Source organism: Chaetodon trifascialis, chromosome 14, assembly GCF_039877785.1.
Source record: "Chaetodon trifascialis isolate fChaTrf1 chromosome 14, fChaTrf1.hap1, whole genome shotgun sequence".
Classification (NCBI taxonomy): domain Eukaryota; kingdom Metazoa; phylum Chordata; class Actinopteri; order Chaetodontiformes; family Chaetodontidae; genus Chaetodon; species Chaetodon trifascialis.
In genome coordinates this window covers 21,996,190-22,020,228 of record NC_092069.1, presented here as the reverse complement: position 1 = coordinate 22,020,228, position 24,039 = coordinate 21,996,190, and the positions used below count along the sequence as shown (strand labels likewise).

Sequence of the window (24,039 nt, the reverse complement as noted above, 5' to 3'; positions counted from 1 at the left end):
TTGTTGATACTACACCTATTTCCCTTTAATTAATACCATACTAGGTATTGGTACAGTTTTCATCCTAGTTTATTGGGAACATTACAACAGATTAAAACACAGCTCACTTATGTCAGATGTTGTATGGTATCACACACATTGTGCAGGGATATGCTGTGATGTACTGCAATACTGTGCATTTTTATTGCTCCAAAAGAAAGTCAGTCTGTAAGGAGAGCACATGAAGTAAACTGCAATACTTTGACTGAATGTTGCTGCATTTTGTTTAGAACATTGCTCAGATAATGGCTGTGTTTTATGCAGAAATGTTGCACTTGATGCCAAGCAGCATACTGTATATTGGGCAATAAGTACATAATATGCAAAAGTATCCACTGGGTACAACATCATAATACACATCAAAGCACTTCTTAGTTTTATTCCCATTATGTTCATTTATACTGAAAAACAATGTCAGAACACATTGTCAGAACACACACTCTTAGGCTTTCATAAAAGAGCCCTGAGACACAATATGCGATCATTCCAATGCAGTACAGATCCACATTGAGACTGCACACTTGAGCATGAGCGTGTACTGTAAATACTCCCGATTGGCTTATAGTGGCCATGTGACTGCAGACTGTAGTCCCCTGTGTTAGAAAACAGTAATTGAGGCTTCCATATGGTATAGATCAGATGTAGCCTTCACCACAGCATTCCTTCAGCACATATACCCTGTCCTGCCCTACCATATGCTCTACCCTATCTTATAATATCCAAGAGGAGTAGTGGGGTATATGGATGTTAAACATAAAACAGTGCTGCCAGTCAAACATCCCATTTTTCTATGGTAGAGTATGCCAAACCACAAAATCCTGCACACTTTCTGTTTGCCCATGTGCATACAGGTCCATACATTTAACAAGATGGTTGTAATAAACTTGATAGTCCTACACCTCCTTGCGATGCATTGCATTGAATCTGACAAAATATGAGCTAAATATATGTGAATATGAGCTATATAGAACATGCCATTAATGAATAAAACTGCACTGCAGCGTGCAAGTAAATTCCCAGCTTGATTAATAATGATCTGATGGCAAACTAACAGCTAACACGCAACTTTGTGTGGGCAAAAGGAAATGATTAGTCTGGAAATTACAGAAAATTAAAAACAGAATTTGATTTGACCTCACAGACTCTCGTCATGAGGGAAAAACTAAAATCAACAGCAATCACAGTGTTGCATCATTCAAATTCAGATTCAGAAGAACTTTATTGATCCATGTAGGGAAATTGCTTTAAAGATACAAAGTTACTAAAAAAGATAACAGATACTGATTGTATGTTGTACACTTGTATCACTGCATGCATGACAAGAATAATGCAATGTCTATCAACTGCCACAGCAGTTAGGGATAAATCTATGGATTTAGTAACCAGTCTTACATACATTTGTTAAATGTACCTAAGCCTATTAATCCCATGGGGGCCCTCCCCTGGTGGTTCACGGACCTCGCATGAGACCACTGAGCTTTGGGATTTGGGATCACAGCATCACAGCAACAGTTTTAGCGATGGCACAGGGATGTGTAATTTTCTGGTACACCAAGTTCCAGATATGTTTGTATAAATATATGAAATAACACATTTCTCCGCATGTTTCCTCAGCAAACTCTTCAACGGTGTTTAACCAGGGTGTCATTTCTAAGTATCGCGATAGTTGTAACCCTTTAACAAGGGTAAAGCCACTACATGGTAACAACTTGCTCGAGCTGTTAAGCTAGTTTCTCTGTTAAACAGGGTCAGTTAAGGAAATGTCCATACTAAAGCGAACATTTTCTTCCTCCAAGTATCATCAAAACCAGCAAATACACGAAAATCGAACTAATTAACTCTGCTGGTGATATTAACTAGTAATTAAAATAAATCATATAACCGTTGGTTTTGGACGAATCCGTGACGTCACTTGTAGGGCTATAGGAACATAGACAGGAACGCCTGTGTCGCGGCTAACGCTCACGGCTAATTTCAAAATGCTATGGTAACAAAATTTAACTGGGAATGAAATCAGTAATTTCTTTCACCGTTTGGTCCAAATACTGCCGCCCAACTTCGGGTTTGAAAATAATGTGTACTGTCTCTTTAAGGTCGCTCAGCTAGTCTGTTTCGTATTGATCAATCCACCATTTTCCAACACACAGCGGCGGCAGTGCTAACATAGCTCCGGCGGCGAGAGAGAGAAGAGAGCCACCCCTCTACCTGGAGAGGAAGCCAGGGACCGGGGGCAGTCATGGCAGCGAACATGTACCGGGTTGGAGGTAAGGTGGAGGGGGTAACATTGTCGAACCTTCCCATAGTATTTTTAAACCGGACTCGCCATGATTCTACGCGGGTCTTTTATGTATACACAGAGCGTGGTCCGTCTTTCCTTCCCTTCTATTATTTCCCTAAAGCTAAAGAGCCTTGTGCTTCACAGATGATGATGGTGACTGTGTGAAGAGGAGGATGGTGATGAAGAGTAGTGGTTCGCTTACTGAACCGTTGCCGGATTCCCTCGTTTCTTTTGTTTGTTGTAACTTAGGATATCCCAAACAACTCCTTCAGTATGCCGCTGCACCTAACGTAGTATGCATTGTGTTTGTATAACGTTACATTTAAGGTAACATGGCGAACGTATTGTAAAAGTTTTGCGTGTCATTCAACTACTGCCCGGCTACCCTTTCATAACGATAACCAACAGTATTAGTCCTTGACTGACCTGCAGAAACCCCTAAAGACTTGCAGGGAAGCAGCTTTTTCACAGAGAAAAGTACATAGAAAGGAGCTAGTGTAAAAAAAGTTAATGCCTACCTCTTAACTACAAGAGCTGAGATGGGAAAATTGTACTATAAATATCATACATGCAAATAAAGTCACATTTTTAACCATTGTTAATTTTATCTTAATTTGAACTGATAACTCTATTTTATACCTAATTAAGATTCTCATTTCCCCTCCCATCCAATTTTTGCTTATGTCGCCTTGATTCATGTAGGTACTGTATTAAAATAGACATGTAAGTTATTGTAGCTAAACCTTAGCTTAAACAAGCCACTGGTTGTTTTTAGGGGACTTGTTTCCCCTGACCACTGGATATGAGAAAGGACAGACCATTACAACAGAAAAGAAAGGACAACAATCATATGCTTTCCATGCAAAAAAACATGAGTGCTGCAGGATTTAGACTCAGCCTTACATTTTATCAGAGAACTCGTAGCATGTTCTCCAAATGTCCCTGTCAAAAAGTGCAGCCACATAAAGGTGTGTCATGGCAGGTATACTGGAGATGGCAGGTGTAACTATTCAGTGGACAGTCCCCTTATCCATCTCCATCAAGCAGATATTATCATTCATGATATTGATTGTGGTCCAGTGTTGTCCCAGCTATGGTTGCATATTGTATGTGTCAAAAGGAGAGAAAGCAAGAGTTGACTGCTAGCATTTGGACAATATATTTAAAAGTGATTGCTGACAATAGTCTAGTGAAACAGGAAGGCTGTGACTCTTACCACTTGGCGTGGTATCTGCATTGAGAATAGGACGTAGTGAACGTCATAGCCTGCTGATTTAGTCAAATGAAACAAGGCCTACCTGAGTGAGAACAGGGATTATGTCCAGAGCAGGGCAGAAAGTTAACACTTCACCGGCCAGATGTTGCTGAATTTTGGTACGTCTCTTCAATATGTCATCCTCTTCCATTGAGATGCTTACCAGTCAAGCCTGTGTATCAACTAAAATGCTTGCAAGACAGTAAAAATGAGTGGGTCACAGTATTTTCCTCTCTGTCTTCCTACCTTGTCGGTCTAAGATAGTGTATTTTGGCCCAGATACCATAGCACTCTGTGGTTTTAACTGAAATTAAATTAATCTAATTGAAATACTCACATTATATACATTACAACAGCTATCAACCTATATCCAAGCTGTCCGATATCCTACAATCACGAGTCAATTGCTGTTGGTGGATGAGACTGTTAACTCACTTTGTAAAAACCAACACTGTGTTGGACTCTTTTCATATCCACCTAAAGCTCCTGATACTTTTAGTCACAACATTTTGTTAATTCGGCCCCTTTTTGTGGGTTTTGATGTTTCTGCACACAGCTGGTTCAAGTCACGTCTCTCTGATGTGCCACTGTTGTTGCAGTTTGTTTCAAATCACATTTTCAGATGGTCAATACAGGTGTCCCTCAAGGGTCAATGTTAGGCCCAGTGCTGTTAACGCTGTACATAAATAATAATAATTTTCCAACTTGGCACTGTAATGTCCCTTTTTTGGGGACAGCACTACTGGAATGAGCTTCAACACATCTTGAAATCAGAGACACTCATTCCTCTGAGAGACATCAGAGCTTTACTACCGTATGTTTCTGATAATGTTTGTGATTGTTTTAATTAGTGTGGCTCTGTGTGTGTGTGTGTGTGTGTGTGTGTGTGTGTGTGTGTGTGTGTGTGTGTGTGTGTGTGTGTGTGTGTGTGTGTGTGTGTGTGTGTGTGTGTGTGTGTCTAATTTGTATGTCTAATTAATTCTCAGGTCTGTCTTGCAAGAGAGATCTTGATGTCAATGACATTTTAATGTGAAACTTAACAAATACCATAAATTTATTGTCCGCCCGTGGTAGGTAAAACTGAAACATTACGAGTAGGCCTTATTGTGTAATAACCTAAACTAATCTGAAACCACAAAGCATAAAAATATAATTACTGAATAAACATACCACTAAATTTCTTTTGCACAGTAACAATAATGATTTATATCAAAACAAGCACAATTTAGGCCAAAAATAAGGCCTCATAATTGACTGAAGCCTCTCCTGAGACCAGTTCAACTCAACATCCAAATAAAGCAGAACCCTTCGAAAGATCGCTGCTGCTTTGCAAGACAATGCAGGATCGTCTTGGAAAAGCAAGGACTTCCCTTGTGAATGAACCATGGACAAAAGCTGGCTCCACAGGCACTGATGTCTTTGTTTTTATCGTGCAGGCCACACGCCACTCTTCCTGTGCCTGCAGTGCTTCTTCCTAGTGCTTTCCCCCATGCACAGGAAAGTGTTGGTGACTAAGTATAAGCTATATCATAAGTCTTAGCATCCTAATGGTGGGAAGGGAAGAGAAACTAGCCCAGAGTTTTGTGCACTGACCACGGATGTTAAAACAAGAATCCATTCAGCAATGCTTGCTCGTATCAAAATGAAATTGTTTTGTCGAGATCTAAATCTGTGTGCTTTAAAGGAGAGTGTCTTAAAAACCAGTGCTCCAGAATAATTTTTTTCACCACTGTCCCAGAACCATCAATGAAAAACTATCGTAACCATTCCAAAGTGGAATGTGAACCGTCCCAAAATCCAAATGATGTGTCTTTACTTTGTTTTTCTCATCTGTAGTTGGTAGTTGTACCTCAGAAGTGAACTCAAGTACAGAACTGGAGTACATGTATCTGTTTACTTTCATCTCTGACAGAAGTTTGGGAAAATATAAACACTCATTTGTCTGTAACATTAATGCCAAGCGCAAAAGTTTTACCTCCAAACTATACTTAGCTTAAGTACTTCAGTGCATTTATTTGCTATTAACTTGTGTTGTTGTCACATAAAACTGCAGTTCAGTGTTTAACACCAAACCATCATGAAATAAACAACAACATGTGATTGTAACTATAGTAACAGCATGACAAGACATGCTCTGTCATAGTCAGCGCTCGGTTCAGTTTGCCGTTTGCCAGAAATAAGGCGTTGACGTTCTGAAAGACCAGTTCGTAGGATTTAGTGGCATCTCATGGTGAGGTTGCAGATTGCAACCAACTGAATACCCCTTGCCTCGCTGCTCCTTTTCCAAGCATGTAGGAGAACCTACGATGGCTGCAGAGCTCTTAAAAATGAAAGCTGTCCTGTAAAGCCACCGTTTGGTTTGTCCGCTCAGAGCTACTACAGAAACATGGCGGTGCGACATGGTGGACTCTGTGGAAGAGGACCCGCTCCCTCTGTAGATATAAAAAGCTCATTCTAAGGTAACACGACCATATGTGCATTTTTTTCTGGAGCCCTCTGCATTTGCTCCTCTGCTGCACTACTGGTCTGCTCCCATTCAAATGAATAAAGGGGATACATTTTTTTCACATAGCGCTAAATTCCTGTCTGCCTTTGGTAGACAAATCAAGAGGGTATCTTCCAAAGTTGAAGATTTTTTAGTTCAAAATGTCCTCTTTTTTCCCACAAACTGTCTGCATTGGAGGAACAGGAACACAGAGGGAATTTTGTACTAAGGAGATGGTAACTTTGGACGATTCACACAAAGACTACTAAAGCCTTATATTAGCTTCAGATAAACTTTCTTATGATTTTTTTTTTTACATATAATGAGGACTGTGGATTTTACATATTAAAATGGAAGCACATTAGGAAGGAATCACTTCAGCAAGTAACATCTGTGTCAATCTTCATTTGGGCAACTGACTATTGTTTTACAAAGGGCTTGAAAACTTGCGAAGCTGTTGAAGTGTGACAACTTTTGTACAGAATGTGCTAAATGTGTGTGCTGTTTACTCAGTTAAAAAAGTGACAAACTTTACTGTCAATGTCCGCATTTCTTTCGGCTGGTGAGCATTTTCTCCATGCTGCCAGTTATGACTCAAAACCTGCTTAAAGGTGTTGTAGTGTTTACTAATTTACAAACTGACAAACTTGCAGTGCCCACACTTTGTTTGGCTGGTGACCGGCGTTAATTTCCCACGCTGGCAGTTGCTTCTCTTGCAAGTCTGGTGGGTGTACTCGCAGAGTCAAGTTCTGAGGCTTGCTCGCTGCCATGCGGCCCAATTCACGGCGGACTGTCGGAGAGATGCACGACAGCCATTAGATTCATTCAACAAAGTGTCTCCATCATCACATTTCTTTAGAGGCCGACCTGCACGTACATCCATCACAACACGCAGTATTTGCTGCGAGCTATCAGCCTTGTGGCGATAGGTCTCTGTGTCTCTGCTCAGCTATTTGGATTTTAAGACTTGGTCGTCTAAACTACCCAAAAATAGTTGTTTAAGAGAAGAGTTTTGTGTAAAATCACCACACACTTGCTGATTAGTCACATTTGAATAAGAACAAGCTGCAGTGGGGGCTGTAACACAAGTGCGAGGCAGATGCACGATGGTGGTTAAGTTGCTGCCACAGTTTATAAGATCAAAATACCTCTCGGCTTAAAAATCACTTAACTAAACTTAACTCTGATGTTTATGAAAAAGGCATATCTCATGTTTTACTGTACATTCAAGTTGTCAGTGTGGATTGTCTCCAAGGTCAGAAGAGACATTTACCTGTTCTGTGAAAGTAGATGTTCAGGAATGACGAGAGGAAGTGGTAGTTTGGACAGATGGATGCATAGTTGCTTTGGTCTTGCTTTAACCAGATGTGTGCAACTGTGTCTAGGTTGATTATACCAGTTAGAGTGAAAGTGAGTGATATCAAAGTGCGAAAACGAGGTGTGAGATTGATTCAGAAGATTAAATTCCCTGCCATTACCATAGAAACCTCCATCTATACTATGGCAGTCTGAGCCATAATCTCTTCCATGGTTGTTGCTCACGACAACAGACACACCTCTCAGTGTGACTGTGTGAGTAAGCATTGGATAGAGTGTGGGGTGTGGTGGGGGTTTGCTGGTCAGGCGTGGGTGGATGTTTCACGTTCTCCATTTACTGCTTCTCCATCTCCCCTCTTAGCTGTAGCCCAGCCCTCTTTATTATTAATATTGTTATTACTATTATATTGACACCTGTAATGAGGAACTTCAGTCCGTATGCATTCCTAGTACTTAGTCAGTCAGTCCAACTCTGCTCGTGATGCTTCCAGTGTGTGTCTGTGCCTGCTTGAACTGGGTCCACTCCCATTAGGCTTTACTGCTGGCATGCTGTATATTACGTGGCAGCAAGGGTGGGGAATACTGCTTAAATAGAGTGCCAGGGCAGGAACCGTCTTGACTCTCTTATCAGGTGATCGCCAAATGCTGGCAGATAGTGTGTTTGATGCAGTGGCAGAGCTGCTTCTGTGGGATATATATGATGTGTAAGACATATGATACACTAACGCACTGGAACCCAAGCTTTATAGCACCAGTTGCAAATAGTTCCAATTTGCATAGTTTTTTGAGTTCTAAAAAGATGAAAGTCAATAAGCAGAGATTTTAGAAATGAAAGCATTAACATCATTTTGTGTCATAGAAATGTTCGTTAATCATCTTGCAACCTTTAGGAGGCTTCTCACCATTTCCCTGAGGTGTAGTGTAAAATGAAAATTTCCCTATGACGATCATTCAGACCGTCAAAGATTCAATTCCTTTTTAGACAACATGCAAGTGCTGACATCGGCAGTTAAAGACTCCTTCCATTCTGATGCCAAACCATGCAAAGACTTGTTTTTACAGCCTCCACTGTCTGTAGTGCATTTTGTACGTGTGGTACTTTGTTTTTTTTTAAAGTAGGCACAGGTGATGGCATACTATAATTATGCCAGGCAGGTTTTTGAAAGCACCCTCTGTTATGTTAATAATTCTCATCGCCATGTTTTGGACATTTTGCAACTCAGATTATTGAAAACTAACAAATCAGATAATATCATTACAGACTAACAAGTAGAAAGTGGATCAGTTTTACTATTGAAATGAAAGTGCGTAGTTTGGATGATGTGTGGTCAGGGTATTAGGTACTTTTTTGCTGGTGTGTTTTCCAGTTAGTCCAGTTAATCTGCCCTTTTTAATGTGTCTCATTTCAGATTTTAACTGTCTTACCAACCGATTCACCCACTTAACATTTCTGCTCGGCTGTCTCATCCTCCAGACTGTCTCCAGTCTCTCTTTCTGTCCATGTGTCTCTCTCCATCAGTTATCTCCTGTTTTCCCCTCTCTCATCATCCTGTCTGTCTGTCTGTCTGTCTGTCTGTCTGTCTGTCTGTCTGTCTGTCTGTCTGTCTGTCTGTCTGTCTGTCTGTCTGTCTGTCTGTCTGTCTGTCTCTGGCCTGGTTTGAATCAGCCCAGCAGACTCTCTCTTTTGGGGCTCAGTAACATGCCTTGATTGGCTCACAGAAAATCCAACTGCACTGTGACATCACAGGCGCCGGAGCCTGCTGATTGGCTGACTCAGGGAGAGGGGGATGGAGAGTGGTGGTGGTGGTGGTGGTGGGTGGGGGGGTTGTACGCGGATTGAGGCGGCGGGAGGGCTGATGGGAAACGGAGAGACTGAGTGACGCTGCTCAGTGCCTACAGGCCCTCTCTTTCTCTCTGTTGCTCTCATTTTGAGTTCCTCTCCGGCTCGCTCTCTATGAAGCTTCAGCTCCTCACATGGTGGAAACTCAAACACTCAAACAACCCACTCTTGACTGTCACTTAACCGTTTTCCTCCCGTTTTCGCTTTTTCTTTCTGGGGGCGACAGGAGGGGACGCATAAAGTCATTCTATTCTTGGCAGCTTAAGTTCCCGAGCCAGGAAAAAGGAAGACGGCGAGCTGTGCCCAATATCCCACCTTCAAAGTCGAAATGTTCTGGAAGAAATGTGGCGTCACCAAAAGTGGTCTTGGTGTGTGGCGGCAATTCACACCCAACCCCACACCAAAACTCAATGAAGACATGTGGCTCTGCTTCAGTTTGAAATGGTCATGACGCATTTTGGCCCTGGATTAATGAATCCCTCGGAGCTGGCGAATGTTGAAGACCGCAATTAACCGTCAACATTTCTCTTCGCGGTTTGTCCTGCGCCTGTCCCTGTTTTTGAGTGTCAAACAACTTTTTGATCAAGGCTCAATAGAACATTGGCAGTTTTATTTACCTTTATGCGTCCACGGGATGTTTCCTCAATCGTCAGGGGCGCTTGAATTTTGAACAGGATATCCAGTTACAGTTGGTACATTCACGTCAGTGCTGAAGTGATGAGGCCTTTAGTTTTATCAAGCAAACCCACTGGTTACCGCTCCTCTTATGTGATCATATCACATTGCTCTTTTTCTGTTTTATATCTTTGTAGATTGAAAATCTTTCAGTTTTGGGCTGTTTGTTACACTAAATAAGCAACTCAGATGTTACCCAGAGCTCTGGGAGCTCGACACAATTTGCAATTTTTTCACTTTTTTTCTCACACTCAAGAGACTAAACAGTGACTCAGATGGAAGACATCACCTTAATCTCAGGAAAAAAAAAATTCCAGACATCTCACAGATTAGCAGTTAATCTAAAAATAGTCGACAGATTAAGTGATCATGGAAATGACTGTTATCTGCAGCCCTAATTTACATACAGGAGAGCAGCACAGCGCCTTTCACTGTTAGCCAATGGGAATTAAGTTGAGGGTTTTTTGGTTTTTATCTACTGAGTCTCCTCTTGAATTTCGGATTCATTTTTTGATCTGTAACAAAGAAGAAAATGGTAATGATAATAATTTTCCTTGGAATTTTCAAAGGTGATGTATTCAAATCCAACAGTCCTTATCCTGTGATAAAGTATGTATGTGTACACATTTCACAGTATATACACAACTATTTCACTTTATTTTTCGCAATGCTTATGTTATTGTCTTTGCATAAAACATACATAACCTTCTAATAATTTATTTTTATTTTGTATCTTTTTATCTATTGTAGATTTTATTTTGTATCTTTTTTTATCATTTATTTTGTTCTACTTGTTCTGTTTTTGTGCCTCTCTTTTTTAATTCTGCTGCTGTACCAGGTGAATTTCCCCTGTGTGGGATAAAGTCTTATCTTTAGACCCAAAGATACTGAGTTTACTAAGACATAAGATGAGAAAAACACAGAAAATCCTCACATTTGTGATGCTGGAAGCATCATTTGCTGGGTAGTTTGGCTTGAAAATGAATGATTGGTAAAACATAACACAGCTAATTAATTTTCTTGTGATAGATTAATCGATTACAGTCACCAAATTGTTTTCGCTCTAATCACGTTTGTTGCTCGAGTGCACCTCATCTGTGGTTTTTCACTGAAGGGATAGCGGCTCACTCACTTTCACAGCCAGCCTGGTGATCAGAACTAGTCACAAACCAGTTTCTCTGACCTCTGACCTCCAGCCGGCCGCCTCCCCTGTGTTTGAGAAAGCGCACGGGTCTGATGTCTTGTCTTCATCTTCTGTCCCAGTGCTGCTCAATTTCAGGTCGGACTATTTGATATTCAGCAGCAGGACAAAGATGTCACAGTGGCAGTGGAGTCTAGTAACAAGCTGCTACAGGGTGAAGAGTAGACAGGCATGGTGTTACGATCTCTCCCCGTCTCAGAGCGATGTTGAGTAGTGAATATGTGTCTGCGGTTGCCAGAAGAAGCTGTTATAGGAATGACAGTAAACATGCCGCCTGAACTACTGCTGCTGCTTTGGTTAACCCACAAGAGGAAGTGTTAAGTTTTCACGTCTTCATACAGATTATCATTCAGGATAATTGAATACCATTCACTGCATTCAGAATATTAGGGGCCGTTTAAATGAATTTACTTTGATCTCCACTGTCAGCTTTTAGCCAGGTTAGTGGAACATTTCTGCATAACCTTATACTCGAAGTACATCTTTCCAAACCTTTGTGCAAAAGAGGTATCAATAAAGTTAACCAGACTGAGATCCAAGTATGAGAGGAGACGGTGATCAAGACAAGTCTGAGGGAATTGAAAAACACGTCTCTAGACGACCCCAGATGTAGGTCAGTTTTGCCAACCGTTCCACAGCTTACCCATTGTGAGGATTTGTCGTTCTGTTTTATATCATTCTAAATTTTATATCTTTGAGTTTTGGCCTGTTGGTCGGACATAAGAAGACCTCTGAAGATGTCACCTCGGGCTCGGGGAAATTATGATGGACTTTTTTTTTCTTTTTTTTTCCCCTCACATTTTATAGCGATCAAATCAATTTGTTGTCACATGTGCCCTCATACATGGTACAAAATATTTTGAAATCTGTTCTCTGCATTTAACTCATCCAAAGTTTTAGAAGAAGTGGGCAGCCACTGTGCGCAGCCCGGGGAGCAACGCGAGGGTGCTGACTGGAGAATTAACCTAATGTACGAGTAATTGATTAGTCGACTAATCGTGATAAGAATCAGCAGATTTTTGATTGTTAGTTGAGGTTGATGCCAGATGTTGCCAGTACTACAGCCACGGCAAGAAACAAGAAAATCAGCTTTTTTTTAACATTTGAGAAGCTGTAAATAAAATGTTTTGGACTTTTTGCTTCACAACTCTCAAAATAGCTGTCGATTAATTTTCTGTCATTTAATGAATTAGTTATTTTTCTCATCGTTTCAGCACAATGTTCTTTCATTCATGTTTCAATGTCTTTATTCTGAAGCTATTGATGCCAAAAAGTCAGAACAGACAAAATGTGTGTTTAAAGTGTTTTTAAATACAGGATACAAGATTGTTTCAGCAGTGTTCAAGGGTTTGAAAGTGGATTTTTCCTTTAAGTTTGGTAGTCATAGCAATGCACGATAGATGTCAGAGCAGATCCTGGGTGTGCGAGCATGATGAGTGCATGCCTAAACCAGTTAGCGTTGGACGCAGGAGGTGCAGGAAATAAAAGCAGGAGTCAGTATGTATCGCGGGTATGCTGCTGGAATTTCGGGCGATCTCTGGCCTCGTCGGTCAAGAAGACGGGGGGCCTCGGGGAGTGTGGGGGGGATGGGAGGGGGAGGTTCAGGGTGAAGGGAGGATGGCTCCACCTCTAGGCAACCATCCAAGTGTGGGGTATAATCTGACAGCACTCAGCCAAGACACATGCAGGGCTAAGACCAGGCACCCTACCAAGACTGGGGCCTGTGGGGACATCCTGGTGAGAGCTAAGCCTCCAATGGGCCTGGAGCAGTGCCAGGAACCACACACACACGCACACACACACAAATGAATAGTAAAGTCACACATGCGTGGTGCAGCTTGTGCAGTCTCTCATACACACCCACACAAATGCAGATGCGCCATGCATGCAAACAACAACACATGGGGGGGATGAACGGAGCAATAGGACAAAGAAAGCATGAGGAAATACAAGGCTGCAGCCTCAATGGATGGCCTGACTTGTTTGTGTGTGCGTGTTTGTGTGTGTGAGTGTACTGGTGCGTCAACGTCTAATTCAGTCAGACCTCCCAGCTACAGCTCCCAACCCAATCAAGTTAAACCAGCATTTGGTTGATGCCTGTGTAGCACTTTCCTGTTCACTAATTATGCTGTCATTGTGCGGTCCAACTGGAAATCACCTTGGATGATCTCACAGTCCTGACTGACATTTCTCTTTGCTCTTTTCCTTTCACTTTCCATTCTCCTCTCCCTCTTTCTCTTCCTCTTCCTCTTCCCTGCTGTTCCTCTGCAGATTATGTGTATTTTGAGAACTCGTCCAGTAACCCACTGCTGATCAGGAGGATAGAGGAGTTGAACAAGGTGAGTGTGTGCCTGTCTGAGGTTCAATTTGTCCCCTTGAATGCAACACAGATCTGACAGTTTCACATCAGATTTCACTCCTCCGTCACAGCTCTACAAACCCACTCTTCTTCAATCTGATTTGACAGAGATCAAATCAGTTTTATTAGTGACCATATACAGTAGTATCTCAGCTGCCTGTGTGTGTTCTTGACTGCATCCATAAAGCATAAAAATATCTGAATCAGGCTTGTAGTGTAAAGCAAATTTTTATGAAAACCCTTTTGGGTTCTCATAAAGCAGAATTGTAGATCTTTTGTGATATTTGGAGTCTACTTTATATGTTTTACTATTTTCTGACGTTTTATAGACCAAATGATTAATCAATTAATGATGACATTTATTAGAGCATTAATCGATAAAGAAAATAGTCATTAGTTGGAGCTCTATTCAAGCCACAGGTCTTTAATTTGTGGTTAAAATGTGATTAAATTTGTGTTTTTGTCTGCCATCTTGAACATTGTTCAGTGAAGGAAGCAGGAAAAGAGGCCTGTCTCTGCAGACTAGTTACAGGTGCCTGCTGTCTGTCCCCTGTCCCAGGCCTGTGCTGGATAATATGGAGGCTGTTTAATGTGATTGACACAGAGCTCAGAGTGAGCCCTCTATTCTGCCTGTCACTGTCAGTCTCTGTGCTCCTCAGGGATCTCTGGGTGTCTCCTCCATAAGGTTGGAGATACTCGTAAAAAAGTGTAGGGAAAAATCAGCTGCTTAAAACGACTGAAGACACAGAACGGGAAGAATTTGGCTGGAATGATGGCCTGAAAGCATTTGTACGTAATGGCAGCAGTAAAGTGTGCAAACCACTATCTTTTATTTAGTGCCACAAATTCTAGAATTTAAAAAAAAAAAAATGGAAGAATAGAGAAAGGCACATCACAGTTTCCTTATCTGCAATATGTTGGTGTGAGATGGCTTGTAGGGCAAAAATAAGCTTTTTATCAAATAAGACAAAGAGGAGCCGAAAATCATCGCAGTGGCGAAAATTTACTCATCATTCAAACTCGCGCACAGAGTGTGACATTAACTTCAAAACTTTGAGATCAGACAGGAAATGCTTGTAGAAAATTGATCAGCTTTGCTGCTTGACTGCCACATATTTAAACTACACCTTGATGGATCCCTGTGATTGCACCAGATTACCTTTCTTTATTTCTAACACACACACATACTGAGGTCCTCCTCTCTGTTTGTGCCGACCAGTTCAACTCTTATCATCTTCTGTCATGTTCTGCTGTAATTGGGCTGCTGGACAAGTTAGGTTTCCAGTTTAAACTTGCTTGCACGTGTAAATATATATGAATTCATAATAGAAATGCTAAAGGGGGAAATACTCTTAATTTTCTTGACTTTGTCAGATGGTTTTGTGATTTTACTGAAGCAGTGCATGTTTAAATTGTATATTAACACATCCTCATGATCATAGATATGGCTTTTCTTTGTTTTTCTTCCACCCATACTCATGGCTTAATGCTGACTGTAGCTCTGTTAATGGTCTGTTTCTGTGTTATTATCCTCTGTTATGTTCTGCTTCACTTGGCCTATAGACCAAGTTAGCTTTATAGTTTTAACTGGCACGCAAAAGGAAATGCTACAGAGAATAGAAGTTAATTCCCTCCAGATTAACCGTAACTGAATCTGTGCCATGCGAGAAAAGAACAAAAGCTAAATAATTGCAATCACAGTCCTTAGCTTTTCATTAAGAACTTGTTTTTAATTATTTGGTGATAGGTAAAAAGTAGAAATTATGCAGCGCTGAAGTGTCTGCAGAATGTTAAGAAATAGGACTGCTTGTTCCCTGTCTCTCCATTCATCTTGTCCTCACATTACATCTCACCAGTAGTATTCATGAGAGAGTCCCTAATCCAATATGCCTGCTCTATAATCACATACAAATGTGATTGTCAGTGATATGTTAACACTTAAGAGTATCACAGCTTATCAATATTGCAGTTTCTACTCTATTATTACATTTTTTTATGTGTAGGGAGTAAGAGAAGAGGTAAAAGCGACTAATCAATTTCTAAATGCACCTCATTGCTTTGCAGACCTCGAGCGCTCTCGTTCTCTTGTTTCAGGCACCTTTCAATAAAACATTGTCATGCAACTCTTGGTTTTAAAGCAACGTCATATCAACATACCAGTGTACTATTACTGGGAATGCGAATACTTGGAAGTATTAGGAAAACGAATACTAGGACTGCACAGACAACCCCCAACACACCACGCTGTCCTGTTAACTGCAACACTTATTGTGATTTTTGGAGCATTGCTGTAGTCTCACACTGCGTTTTCAGCCATCGTTAAGAACTAGCCTCATCTATGGGTCTTTCATCTGTGTGTGTGTGTGTGTGTGTGTGTGTGTGTGTGTGTGTGTGTGTGTGTGTGTGTGTGTGTGTGTGTGTGTGTGTGTGTGTGTGTGTGTGTGTGTGTGTGTGTGTGTGTGTGTGTGTGTGTGTGGGTGCTCTATGTGCGGCACCACTTGTTGCCGTGGTAACGTCGATTGTCTCTGCTTTGCAGACAGCCAATGGGAACGTGGAGGCCAAAGTGGTGTGTTTTTACCGGCGCAGGGACATCTCCAGCACACTCATCGCCCTGGCAGACAAACATGCAAGTGAGTGACCGACCGTAACCCAGCCAGCAAACGCCAGGCATCAAAAACACGGCAACCAGGATTTAAAACTGCTCTTTTTGGCATCCTTCTGCAGTTCTTTTCCACTGCAAAGTTGTAGTGCCTTCATATCCAATTGAACTAGATTTCCCTGAACTGGAAAATACTACTCTATTTGCTATTTGGTTTTATTGTAAGGCGTGTTTGCACGCCACATTTTTATCAAGGGACGACACAAGATTGAATTGAGTTTGTGCACTGTCGCCGATCTGAGAAACGGTCCACACTGCAGCCCTCTTCTGATAGGCCTGATTGCAGACAGCAGTCAGACTGTTGGGTGTATCAATATGACACACTTGTGTGTGTGTGTGTGTGTGTGTGTGTGTGTGTGTGTGTGTGTGTGTGTGTGTGTGTGTGTGTGTGTGTGTGTGTGTGTGTGTGTGTGTGTGTGTGTGTGTGTGTGTGTGTGTGTGTGTGTGTGTGCATATGTGCCTTTCCAAGCGTGGGTGTGTAGCGTGTACTTGAACATGGTGCTCTTTGAGTGTGGTGCATGTCCTGCAGTATCTGGAACAGCTGGAAGACTAAGCACTGTGGACTTTTAATGTTCTTAGTACTGGCATGTTTTTTCTAGAGAAAGACATTCAAACAATGTCTTCTAAAATGATCATGGGAAACAAAGAAGGGGAGCACCACTTTATATTAAGGTGTACATATTCACCATCATCATATTCACCACTCACTAGTTACTTACTAGCATATTTATCATCCATCATAAAGCACTTGTCAATGCCTTATTATGCACGTCCATATTCTACAGCTACTAGGCCCTGAATTTACCTGGAGATTTCACTGGGCATGGTTTTTTTCTCCACAGGGATTCAAATCCCACTGGGAGTGTTTCAGAAGTGGAGCATTTTGCCTTCCTGATTTTGTTGCCTCGCTCAGATTTAGCTGATTTGGCTTTTTTCCCTTGATGTTAGCACTTCTAAGATGGATAAGTCGGTGTCACCTAAAGACCAGAGCCATTCTTGAATGTCCTGGTCGTCTTCCCAGTGGTCAGTTGGACGTGATGCCTTCAGGACACCGCTTGCATGAATCGAAAAAGTAAAGAAGCAAAGATGGAGGTGGGATTTATTCCCCCTTCAGGATATTTGCTATGATATCACCTCTTTTGACCATATAAAAAAGGTCTGTTTTGACGCTCTATGAAGCCACTGACTCCTCCAATCTAATAATCTGATATTTGTCTGTTTCTGTGTTGCGGTGGATGTTGAGGTGGCTCGATTGTAAACCCTGCCCGCAAGCCAACTTTGCCTTAGAGGAGGATATAGGTTTAGAAATCTATTTATTTGAATTGAATTTATAAAAAACTACGGCTGTCACTGAAATAAGACCTGGCTGTGAGCAGCATCCCATCTTCAGTGTAATCTTAGTGGGAAAATACCACCACCCACTGCACACATACTGGCAGATTTAGGCTGTGATTGTTAAGTTAACCATCACATTTTCAATTTACTTATTTTGTAATGCAGTGGGAGAGGACAGCAAAGATAACAATTCTCGAGTGGGACTCATGATGAGTGAACGTGTAAAATCGAGTAAAATCTTCTCATGCGTGGATTGAGACATTCAGACCACTTGCGGAATTTACACTCGTCAGAAAAGTTCAAGACTGAATGATTGTTTAGGTGGATATTTTTGCAAGCTAAAGACTCTGATTATATATTTCAATAGTGAGATTTCTGTTATTTTGCTTCATATTTGATCAAACGTGAAATTATCTTTTGTAAACGTACATACAAACACAATGTTAAGCAGGATTAAAGGCCAGGGTATTCTTGAAACTCAGCAGTTCATACCAAGCGGAGTGTGACTGCGTCTGAAGGCAAAAGTGTTTATAGCTGTTCTGAATGGCCACGCTTTGAGGTTGAGCGAAGGTAATTGTCCTCATAGAGAAGCTCGAGACGCAAATGTATCACACAAATGTGGGTGACAGCGCTCACTTTGGGTCTTTCATCTTTACGGCGCACTCAGTTGTTTACACAAAAAAGGGCAGGAGAGCTGTGCCGAGAATCAAAAAGAGAGCTTGACAGAGGAGTTAAAACCCCACATTACTTTTTTATTATATACCAGGCCAGTAGCTGCTTGAAGTGGGAATGCTTTTCGGACTGTCTGTTTTGGAAAATTGGAAAAATTGATGCAGCCCTTGCCGATTTCGCTGTTGATAACGATGTGGGGGGATGGGATTTCAAGGAAAGTGTCACCTTCAGTGGGCTGCACAATCCAATCTGACTCTGTGACTTTTCTGCTTTGTTAAAATACCACAGGTGCAAATTTAAACTACTGCAAATTAGCTGTAGCTGTGACCTCGTATGGGCGTGCATCCACGCGTTCATGCATTCACACGCACACAGCTGATCTCCATGGCAAATATCAGCCTCATAGATAGAAAGTTGCAGTTGCTATAAGATGGGCATAGCTTTGTGGACCGATGAACGGATAGACATACTCAGCACGCAGGTGTAGCATGCATCACGGGAAGGGGCCTTAGCGCTGCACATTGATCATTTTCTTCATTTGGAGGCAAAAAAATGTCGAGGAGAAACGCTGCCATCCTGCAGTCCAGGCTTGAAAAACCAACCACTAGACTTTGACTGGGTGTGGCAGGCTTAATGTTGGCTCTTGGGGTGTGAATGTGCATGTGTGACTGTGTGTTTTTGTTTGTGTGTGTGTAAATGCGCGCGTGTGTGTGTGTGTGTGAGGCCTGGGGGTGTATCCGTGGCAGGAGGGGACTGTTTGTTCTGTTGGACCACACAGCATCAGTTTGTCAGTGTGTGTGTCCCTTTTAAGAAAGTCTGTGATTATTTTTGTGCAGCGTTCGTGTGTGTTCAAACATTTGAATGCTGCTTCTTTCTGCACAGTACTTTTTTTAAAAATAGGATTTTTAGTCATTCTGCTGAAGATGTACGCCCTCAGTGTGTCTGCTAATAGAATGATATTGTCAAGAAAACAGATATTTGTTGTTGTTGTTTTTTTCATTTTGATGTGTATTTGTATTTTGTTGCATGGTAAGCTTTAAGTAAACACGAGTATGTCACTAACAATCAAGGTTTTGTTGCATTTGTGGTTGAACAACCTAAGCATCATATGATAGTATTGGCACACTGATGTTTGTATAGGCCGTTCCCATATAGGCCTCTTGGTTTTGGCTGTGTGTTACCAGCTGCAGTTTGGGTAAGGGGCTTCCAGACATTTGCAATATGTAAAAAATGCATGGTGGGAATGACTGCACCGCATGGGTGTGGGCTGTATCCTGTCTGCATTTCTGTAGCTGCAGCCTGGCTGCATGCGCCTCTCTCTCCGTGTGTGTGTATGGGTACGCTTGTGTGTGTTCATGTGTGCTTATACATGCATGATGGACTTGAGTTTTTAGCTCTGGGCCTGTCACTGGAACTGCTAAAGGGGAACATTTAATTCAGTTTTGTTCTGGACTAGTGGAGAATGGCAGTTGGGTGTATGTGCGTGTGTGTGCGTATGAGCCTGTGTGTCTTAATGTGTGTCTGCTGTGAGTCATTGATCAAATATTTTGCTTGCTGAGATCCGGAGCACTCCCTCAATGGGGCCTCCAACTCCGGCGTTAGCCCCTCCCCTGTGAGCGAAGCGGCCTCCTGAGTGGTCAGCCTCTGTGGCGGACTTGGCATTTTACCTCCCTGGCCCCTCCCTTCAGACGTTTGAATTTGCCATGACTCAAACCTTTCTCTATGTTGGAGATGTGGCTCCTAGCTCCCACAAACAATAGACAACAATGTTTCCAGCGATCTGATGCACTGAAGTAGAGTCAGTGTGAATGGTGTTAGGCCTGTCGTGAGCTGAGTATTGTATGTTGGAGCTGCTAGTTTCTTTTTGCTCGGGCTCCAAAGTGGGTCATAAACCTATGTCACATATCTTTTTTTGGATGCTTTTATTAGGGTTGTATAAGCAAATTCATTCGCAGGATGGTCTCTCTCACCCTGCCAGTAGTAGTGCCACGTGGGACCACTTAAGCTTCACCATCACAACCACTCTATATTTGGCTAGAGTGATGATATGTTATAAGGTCCTACCGTGAGAGGATGAATTTCTCATTTGCATCCCCGCCTGCAGAGCTTTACGAACTGCGGCCTTATCTGCAGTAATGATTACAAAGTGAGGACAAGACCCCCGCCTGGTGCTGACACGGTTGTTGCTCTTGTTAGGGAGCACACAGCGGTTTCATATTGTCATTGGCCAACAGCAGGCATCTTATTAATTTAATTGTTTGAATATATAAAAACGTACTGTTTGTCAGGGAAGAAAGGGGAAAATCATGCTAATAAACACCTTTGTGCTTTATTGTTTGTAGATAAAAGGAAATTTAGCTAAAAATACTCCTGTATGCTGCATGCAAATGTTTGCATGATGAGCCAAAATAAAGTTTTGGGCATGTGTTGGCCTTTATGCTGTTAAACTTTTGCTTTAATGACTTGCCATGTTTTTGAAAAGGCTTCAACGCACGCCAGGAACCAGGTTAGTGGGAGAAACGAGGTTAAGTCTGGGAAACAGGGGACATGTTTAGATGCACTGCGACAGCCTGATTACTGTTACACCCATGTTTAAATACAGCTGGCTGCTAATCAGATTTCTCCCTCACCTTCCTCCACATTGTTGAACCAAGGTCTCCACTGCCGTATCTTAAGTAAATTAGCAATAAGCAGTCTGGAAGACAGACTCTGTCCTGGGTCTTTTTCATTCACGTGCATACACGTAAAAAAAATCCTGTTAGAAATCAGGTTGCACATTAAGCATATTCACAGCCAAAATCCTTTCCCCAGTTACAGACTTTTTGTTTCTTATTTACACCACACCGAAGAAATTTGACTGGTTCTTTAAAGGGGAATCCCAGTGACTTTTACACACCAAAATCAGTTTACGCATGCCATGAGAAGAACCAGTGAGCCTGTGAAAATAGCTGTATAAGGCTCCCTGTTTCCCCAGAGGAAGCTTTGTTATGTCTGGGAAAATATCCCTTGTGATGTCAACATAGTGATCTCCTTTTGGGATTGGAGACCGCAGATTTTTAATGGAAAGCCAAGCAGAGGTGTGGAGTTTGAAAGACATTTACACGTTTCAGTTGCACCACAGCATGCATAGGATACATTTGGAGTTTGTTAGGATACCTTGCCCTCTGCTGCATCAAAAAATCTGCAATATTTAGCCTCTTTTCAATTGCATGTAGACACTAATTGACATAAGTGAGTGTAATAATCAGGAGGAGAGTCTAACACTGTGCACTCATTCAAACACTACGCACTCGTCTCGCATGAGCCTCATAAACCCAGTGTGATTCTGACAACGCAGGAACACTTAACTGTTTATATAAATGGTAAAAATTTCCAGGTCTGTTTGCTTGAGAAAGGCCACTTGACGTTCCGTCGCTCTCTTGTACTGTTGACGGTACACGTTCATGAGAGCGCTGCCCCTCGAGGGATTAAATGTTGTCAGCTTCTCGACCTGAAGTGGCATCGTAAACATAACACAACACACGCTGCTGCACCACATTGCGTTGCTCTACAGTTTTGTTTTCTACTGACTGCGCTGCTCCTCATCTTACTCTTGCTTGCAATGTGTTGTGAATGAAAAATGCCCACAATGCAGTTGTGTGTGAGGTGGTTTGAGCACACGGCGTCTGGTGTGCCTTAGCCTACAGATCTGAGGACACCGTCTGAATCATTCAATATGGGAGTCAGCGCCGGGCTTTATTGACAAAGCCGTTACCTCAGTATTGATTTTGTGGTGATGTTTTGGGTATGACTATTAGTATTTTCAAACACTTGATTTTGTTTGTGGCAGCGGGTAATTTATTCACCAAGAGGAAAAGGTGTTAGAGGACAGTTGGGTCTGAATTCACAGTAATGCAGCCTTTAAGACAAAGGTAACACAATATTTAACTTATGTCACAATATTAGCACAAACAAGCCCAAAGATGATTTGTTCTCACATCACAGGATTGATCCTATGTTGATAGATCTCTGCGCTTTAGCAGGAATCCTGGGTAAACAGTTATTTTCCTTCTGACCAATGATTTTGGAGCAGAAGAGTCTGTAGCTTCTTCAGTCCCTAGTCCTCCCACCACCACTTCCAACACACACTGTATCATAGAGGTGTAGTCAGTTTGTTAAGGTAATAACAGTCTGCCGTGCTCTCCTCACCTCCTCCTCTCACCCTCAGGCCTGCTCTTTCCTCTCTTTTCCCTCCCATCGCAGTCTCTCGGTCTGGTAAGGCGACCCATTCATCAATAATTGATAATTGGCTGGGACAGGTGAGATGGAGAGGCAATTTGTAGAGAGTATGGCGCGGGTGCACTGCCAGGAGATTGGCTCAGAGGAGGAGAAGGACCGAGGTTGGGGAGTTGAGTTGCTGCTCGAGGACGTGCGGCCAGGCCAGCTGGAAGGGCCAGCCAACTGATGCATCACTACATAATCCTGCATGTGTGTGTGCATGTGTGCATGCATGTGTGTAAATTCATGGATATGTGCATACAGAAGATTTCTGAGTAACACATATTCAAACACTGAGGCCCACATACTGACAATCAGCTCAAAAGTCAAATTTTGCTTATGTAACCCAGGAACACTGATCACATTTTTGCCTCAAAGGGCTTTACGGTGTATACAAGATACTATACTGTCTATTCTTTACACACATGCACGCACACACAAAACAATATTTAAGTTTTAATCCTCCAAAAGAGCAGTTCGTCTTTTTTTTCTGTTCGGAGGCTAAAATCTAATTTCTCCCAGAAAGACATCACAGGAGGTGGTGGACTGAATCATCGCTCTTTTCTTTTATCTCTCTGAAAAAAATGAGCTCAGCAGTTGACTGATTAATTGATTGATGCCTTCATTCACGTTTGGAAATAAACTCCTCTGAAACGGTCAATTAATCGATCAGCCGAGTCGCAGAAAAATAGTTTATATAATGCCATTAAACAATCTGTCATTTATTAAGCAAAAGTGCGAAACGTTGCTCCTTCCAGCTTCTCATGTGAGAATTTTCTGTTTTTATTTTGTTTTTTAACGTCATAAATTGAACATATTTTGATTTTGCACTGTTGTTGAGACAAATTCTAACGTTCAAACTGTGACCTTGAGCTATGGGGACTAGCATCTGACATGATTAATTGAAGCAACTATCATCAGATGAATCAACAGTGAAGATGATCATGAGTTGCAGCCCTCCTTCAGAGGTCGTACAAGTTGGGAAAAGTAGAGGCAAACAGCCTCAGTCACAATCAGCTGCCGATGTGTGAGAAACAGTGGGCAGCGTTTAGCACCACAGCGGTCTAATTTTCCTGGAGGAAACACTAATTGACTGTTGGTGATCTATGAATTTAAGATTTGAAGTGTTGGCCCTGCAGTTGCACGTGTGCCTGGTTGCCATCAGTTTTTGTGCGCCTCTGTTCAACAACAAACTGCTTCTTCTGCCTCTTCCTGGATAAACTCTTTAATCCTTCACTCTTCTAATGCAGTCCCTGCATAACTCAGGAGCTGCTGTCATCCTTTTTTTGAAGTTCATTTTCTTTCTTCATTCATTTCAACTGATGTGCTGTCAAAAAAATGTACACATCCTTTTTTTTAGGCAGTTTACAGTGTCTCGCAGTCTTGTGTGTGCCACATGACTACGTTGCCTTCACAGGAAAAGCCAGTCTTACCAATAATTAATACACTCCTCTTGCAATTTAAATTTGATTCAGTTTTGCAGTGTTATAGATTTTTATGCTAATGCAGTGCCTCGGAGGGGAAACACTGCCAGCAGTTTTGAGCTCATTATGAGCAGCCTGGCTGGATAACTACTGGAACATCAGAACAGTAAATACCAAAAATGTAAAGTAAATGTAAAACACATGTACATGTGCACAATGTAATAATTAGATACCCCCAAAACA

General features: G+C 41.8%; 1 protein-coding gene across 1 annotated transcript in view; it reads left to right on the top strand.

Moving 5' to 3' along the window:
* The first annotated feature begins 1,949 nt into the window (after positions 1-1,949).
* mta1 (metastasis associated 1) overlaps positions 1,950-24,039 on the top strand; it is a 41,532-nt gene continuing 19,442 nt past the window's right edge. The window contains exons 1-3 of the mRNA XM_070979100.1: positions 1,950-2,303; positions 13,362-13,429; positions 15,986-16,079. Of these exons, the coding sequence (XP_070835201.1) occupies positions 2,276-2,303; positions 13,362-13,429; positions 15,986-16,079 (190 nt within the window). The 5' untranslated portion in view covers positions 1,950-2,275. The remainder of the gene's footprint in view (positions 2,304-13,361; positions 13,430-15,985; positions 16,080-24,039) is intronic.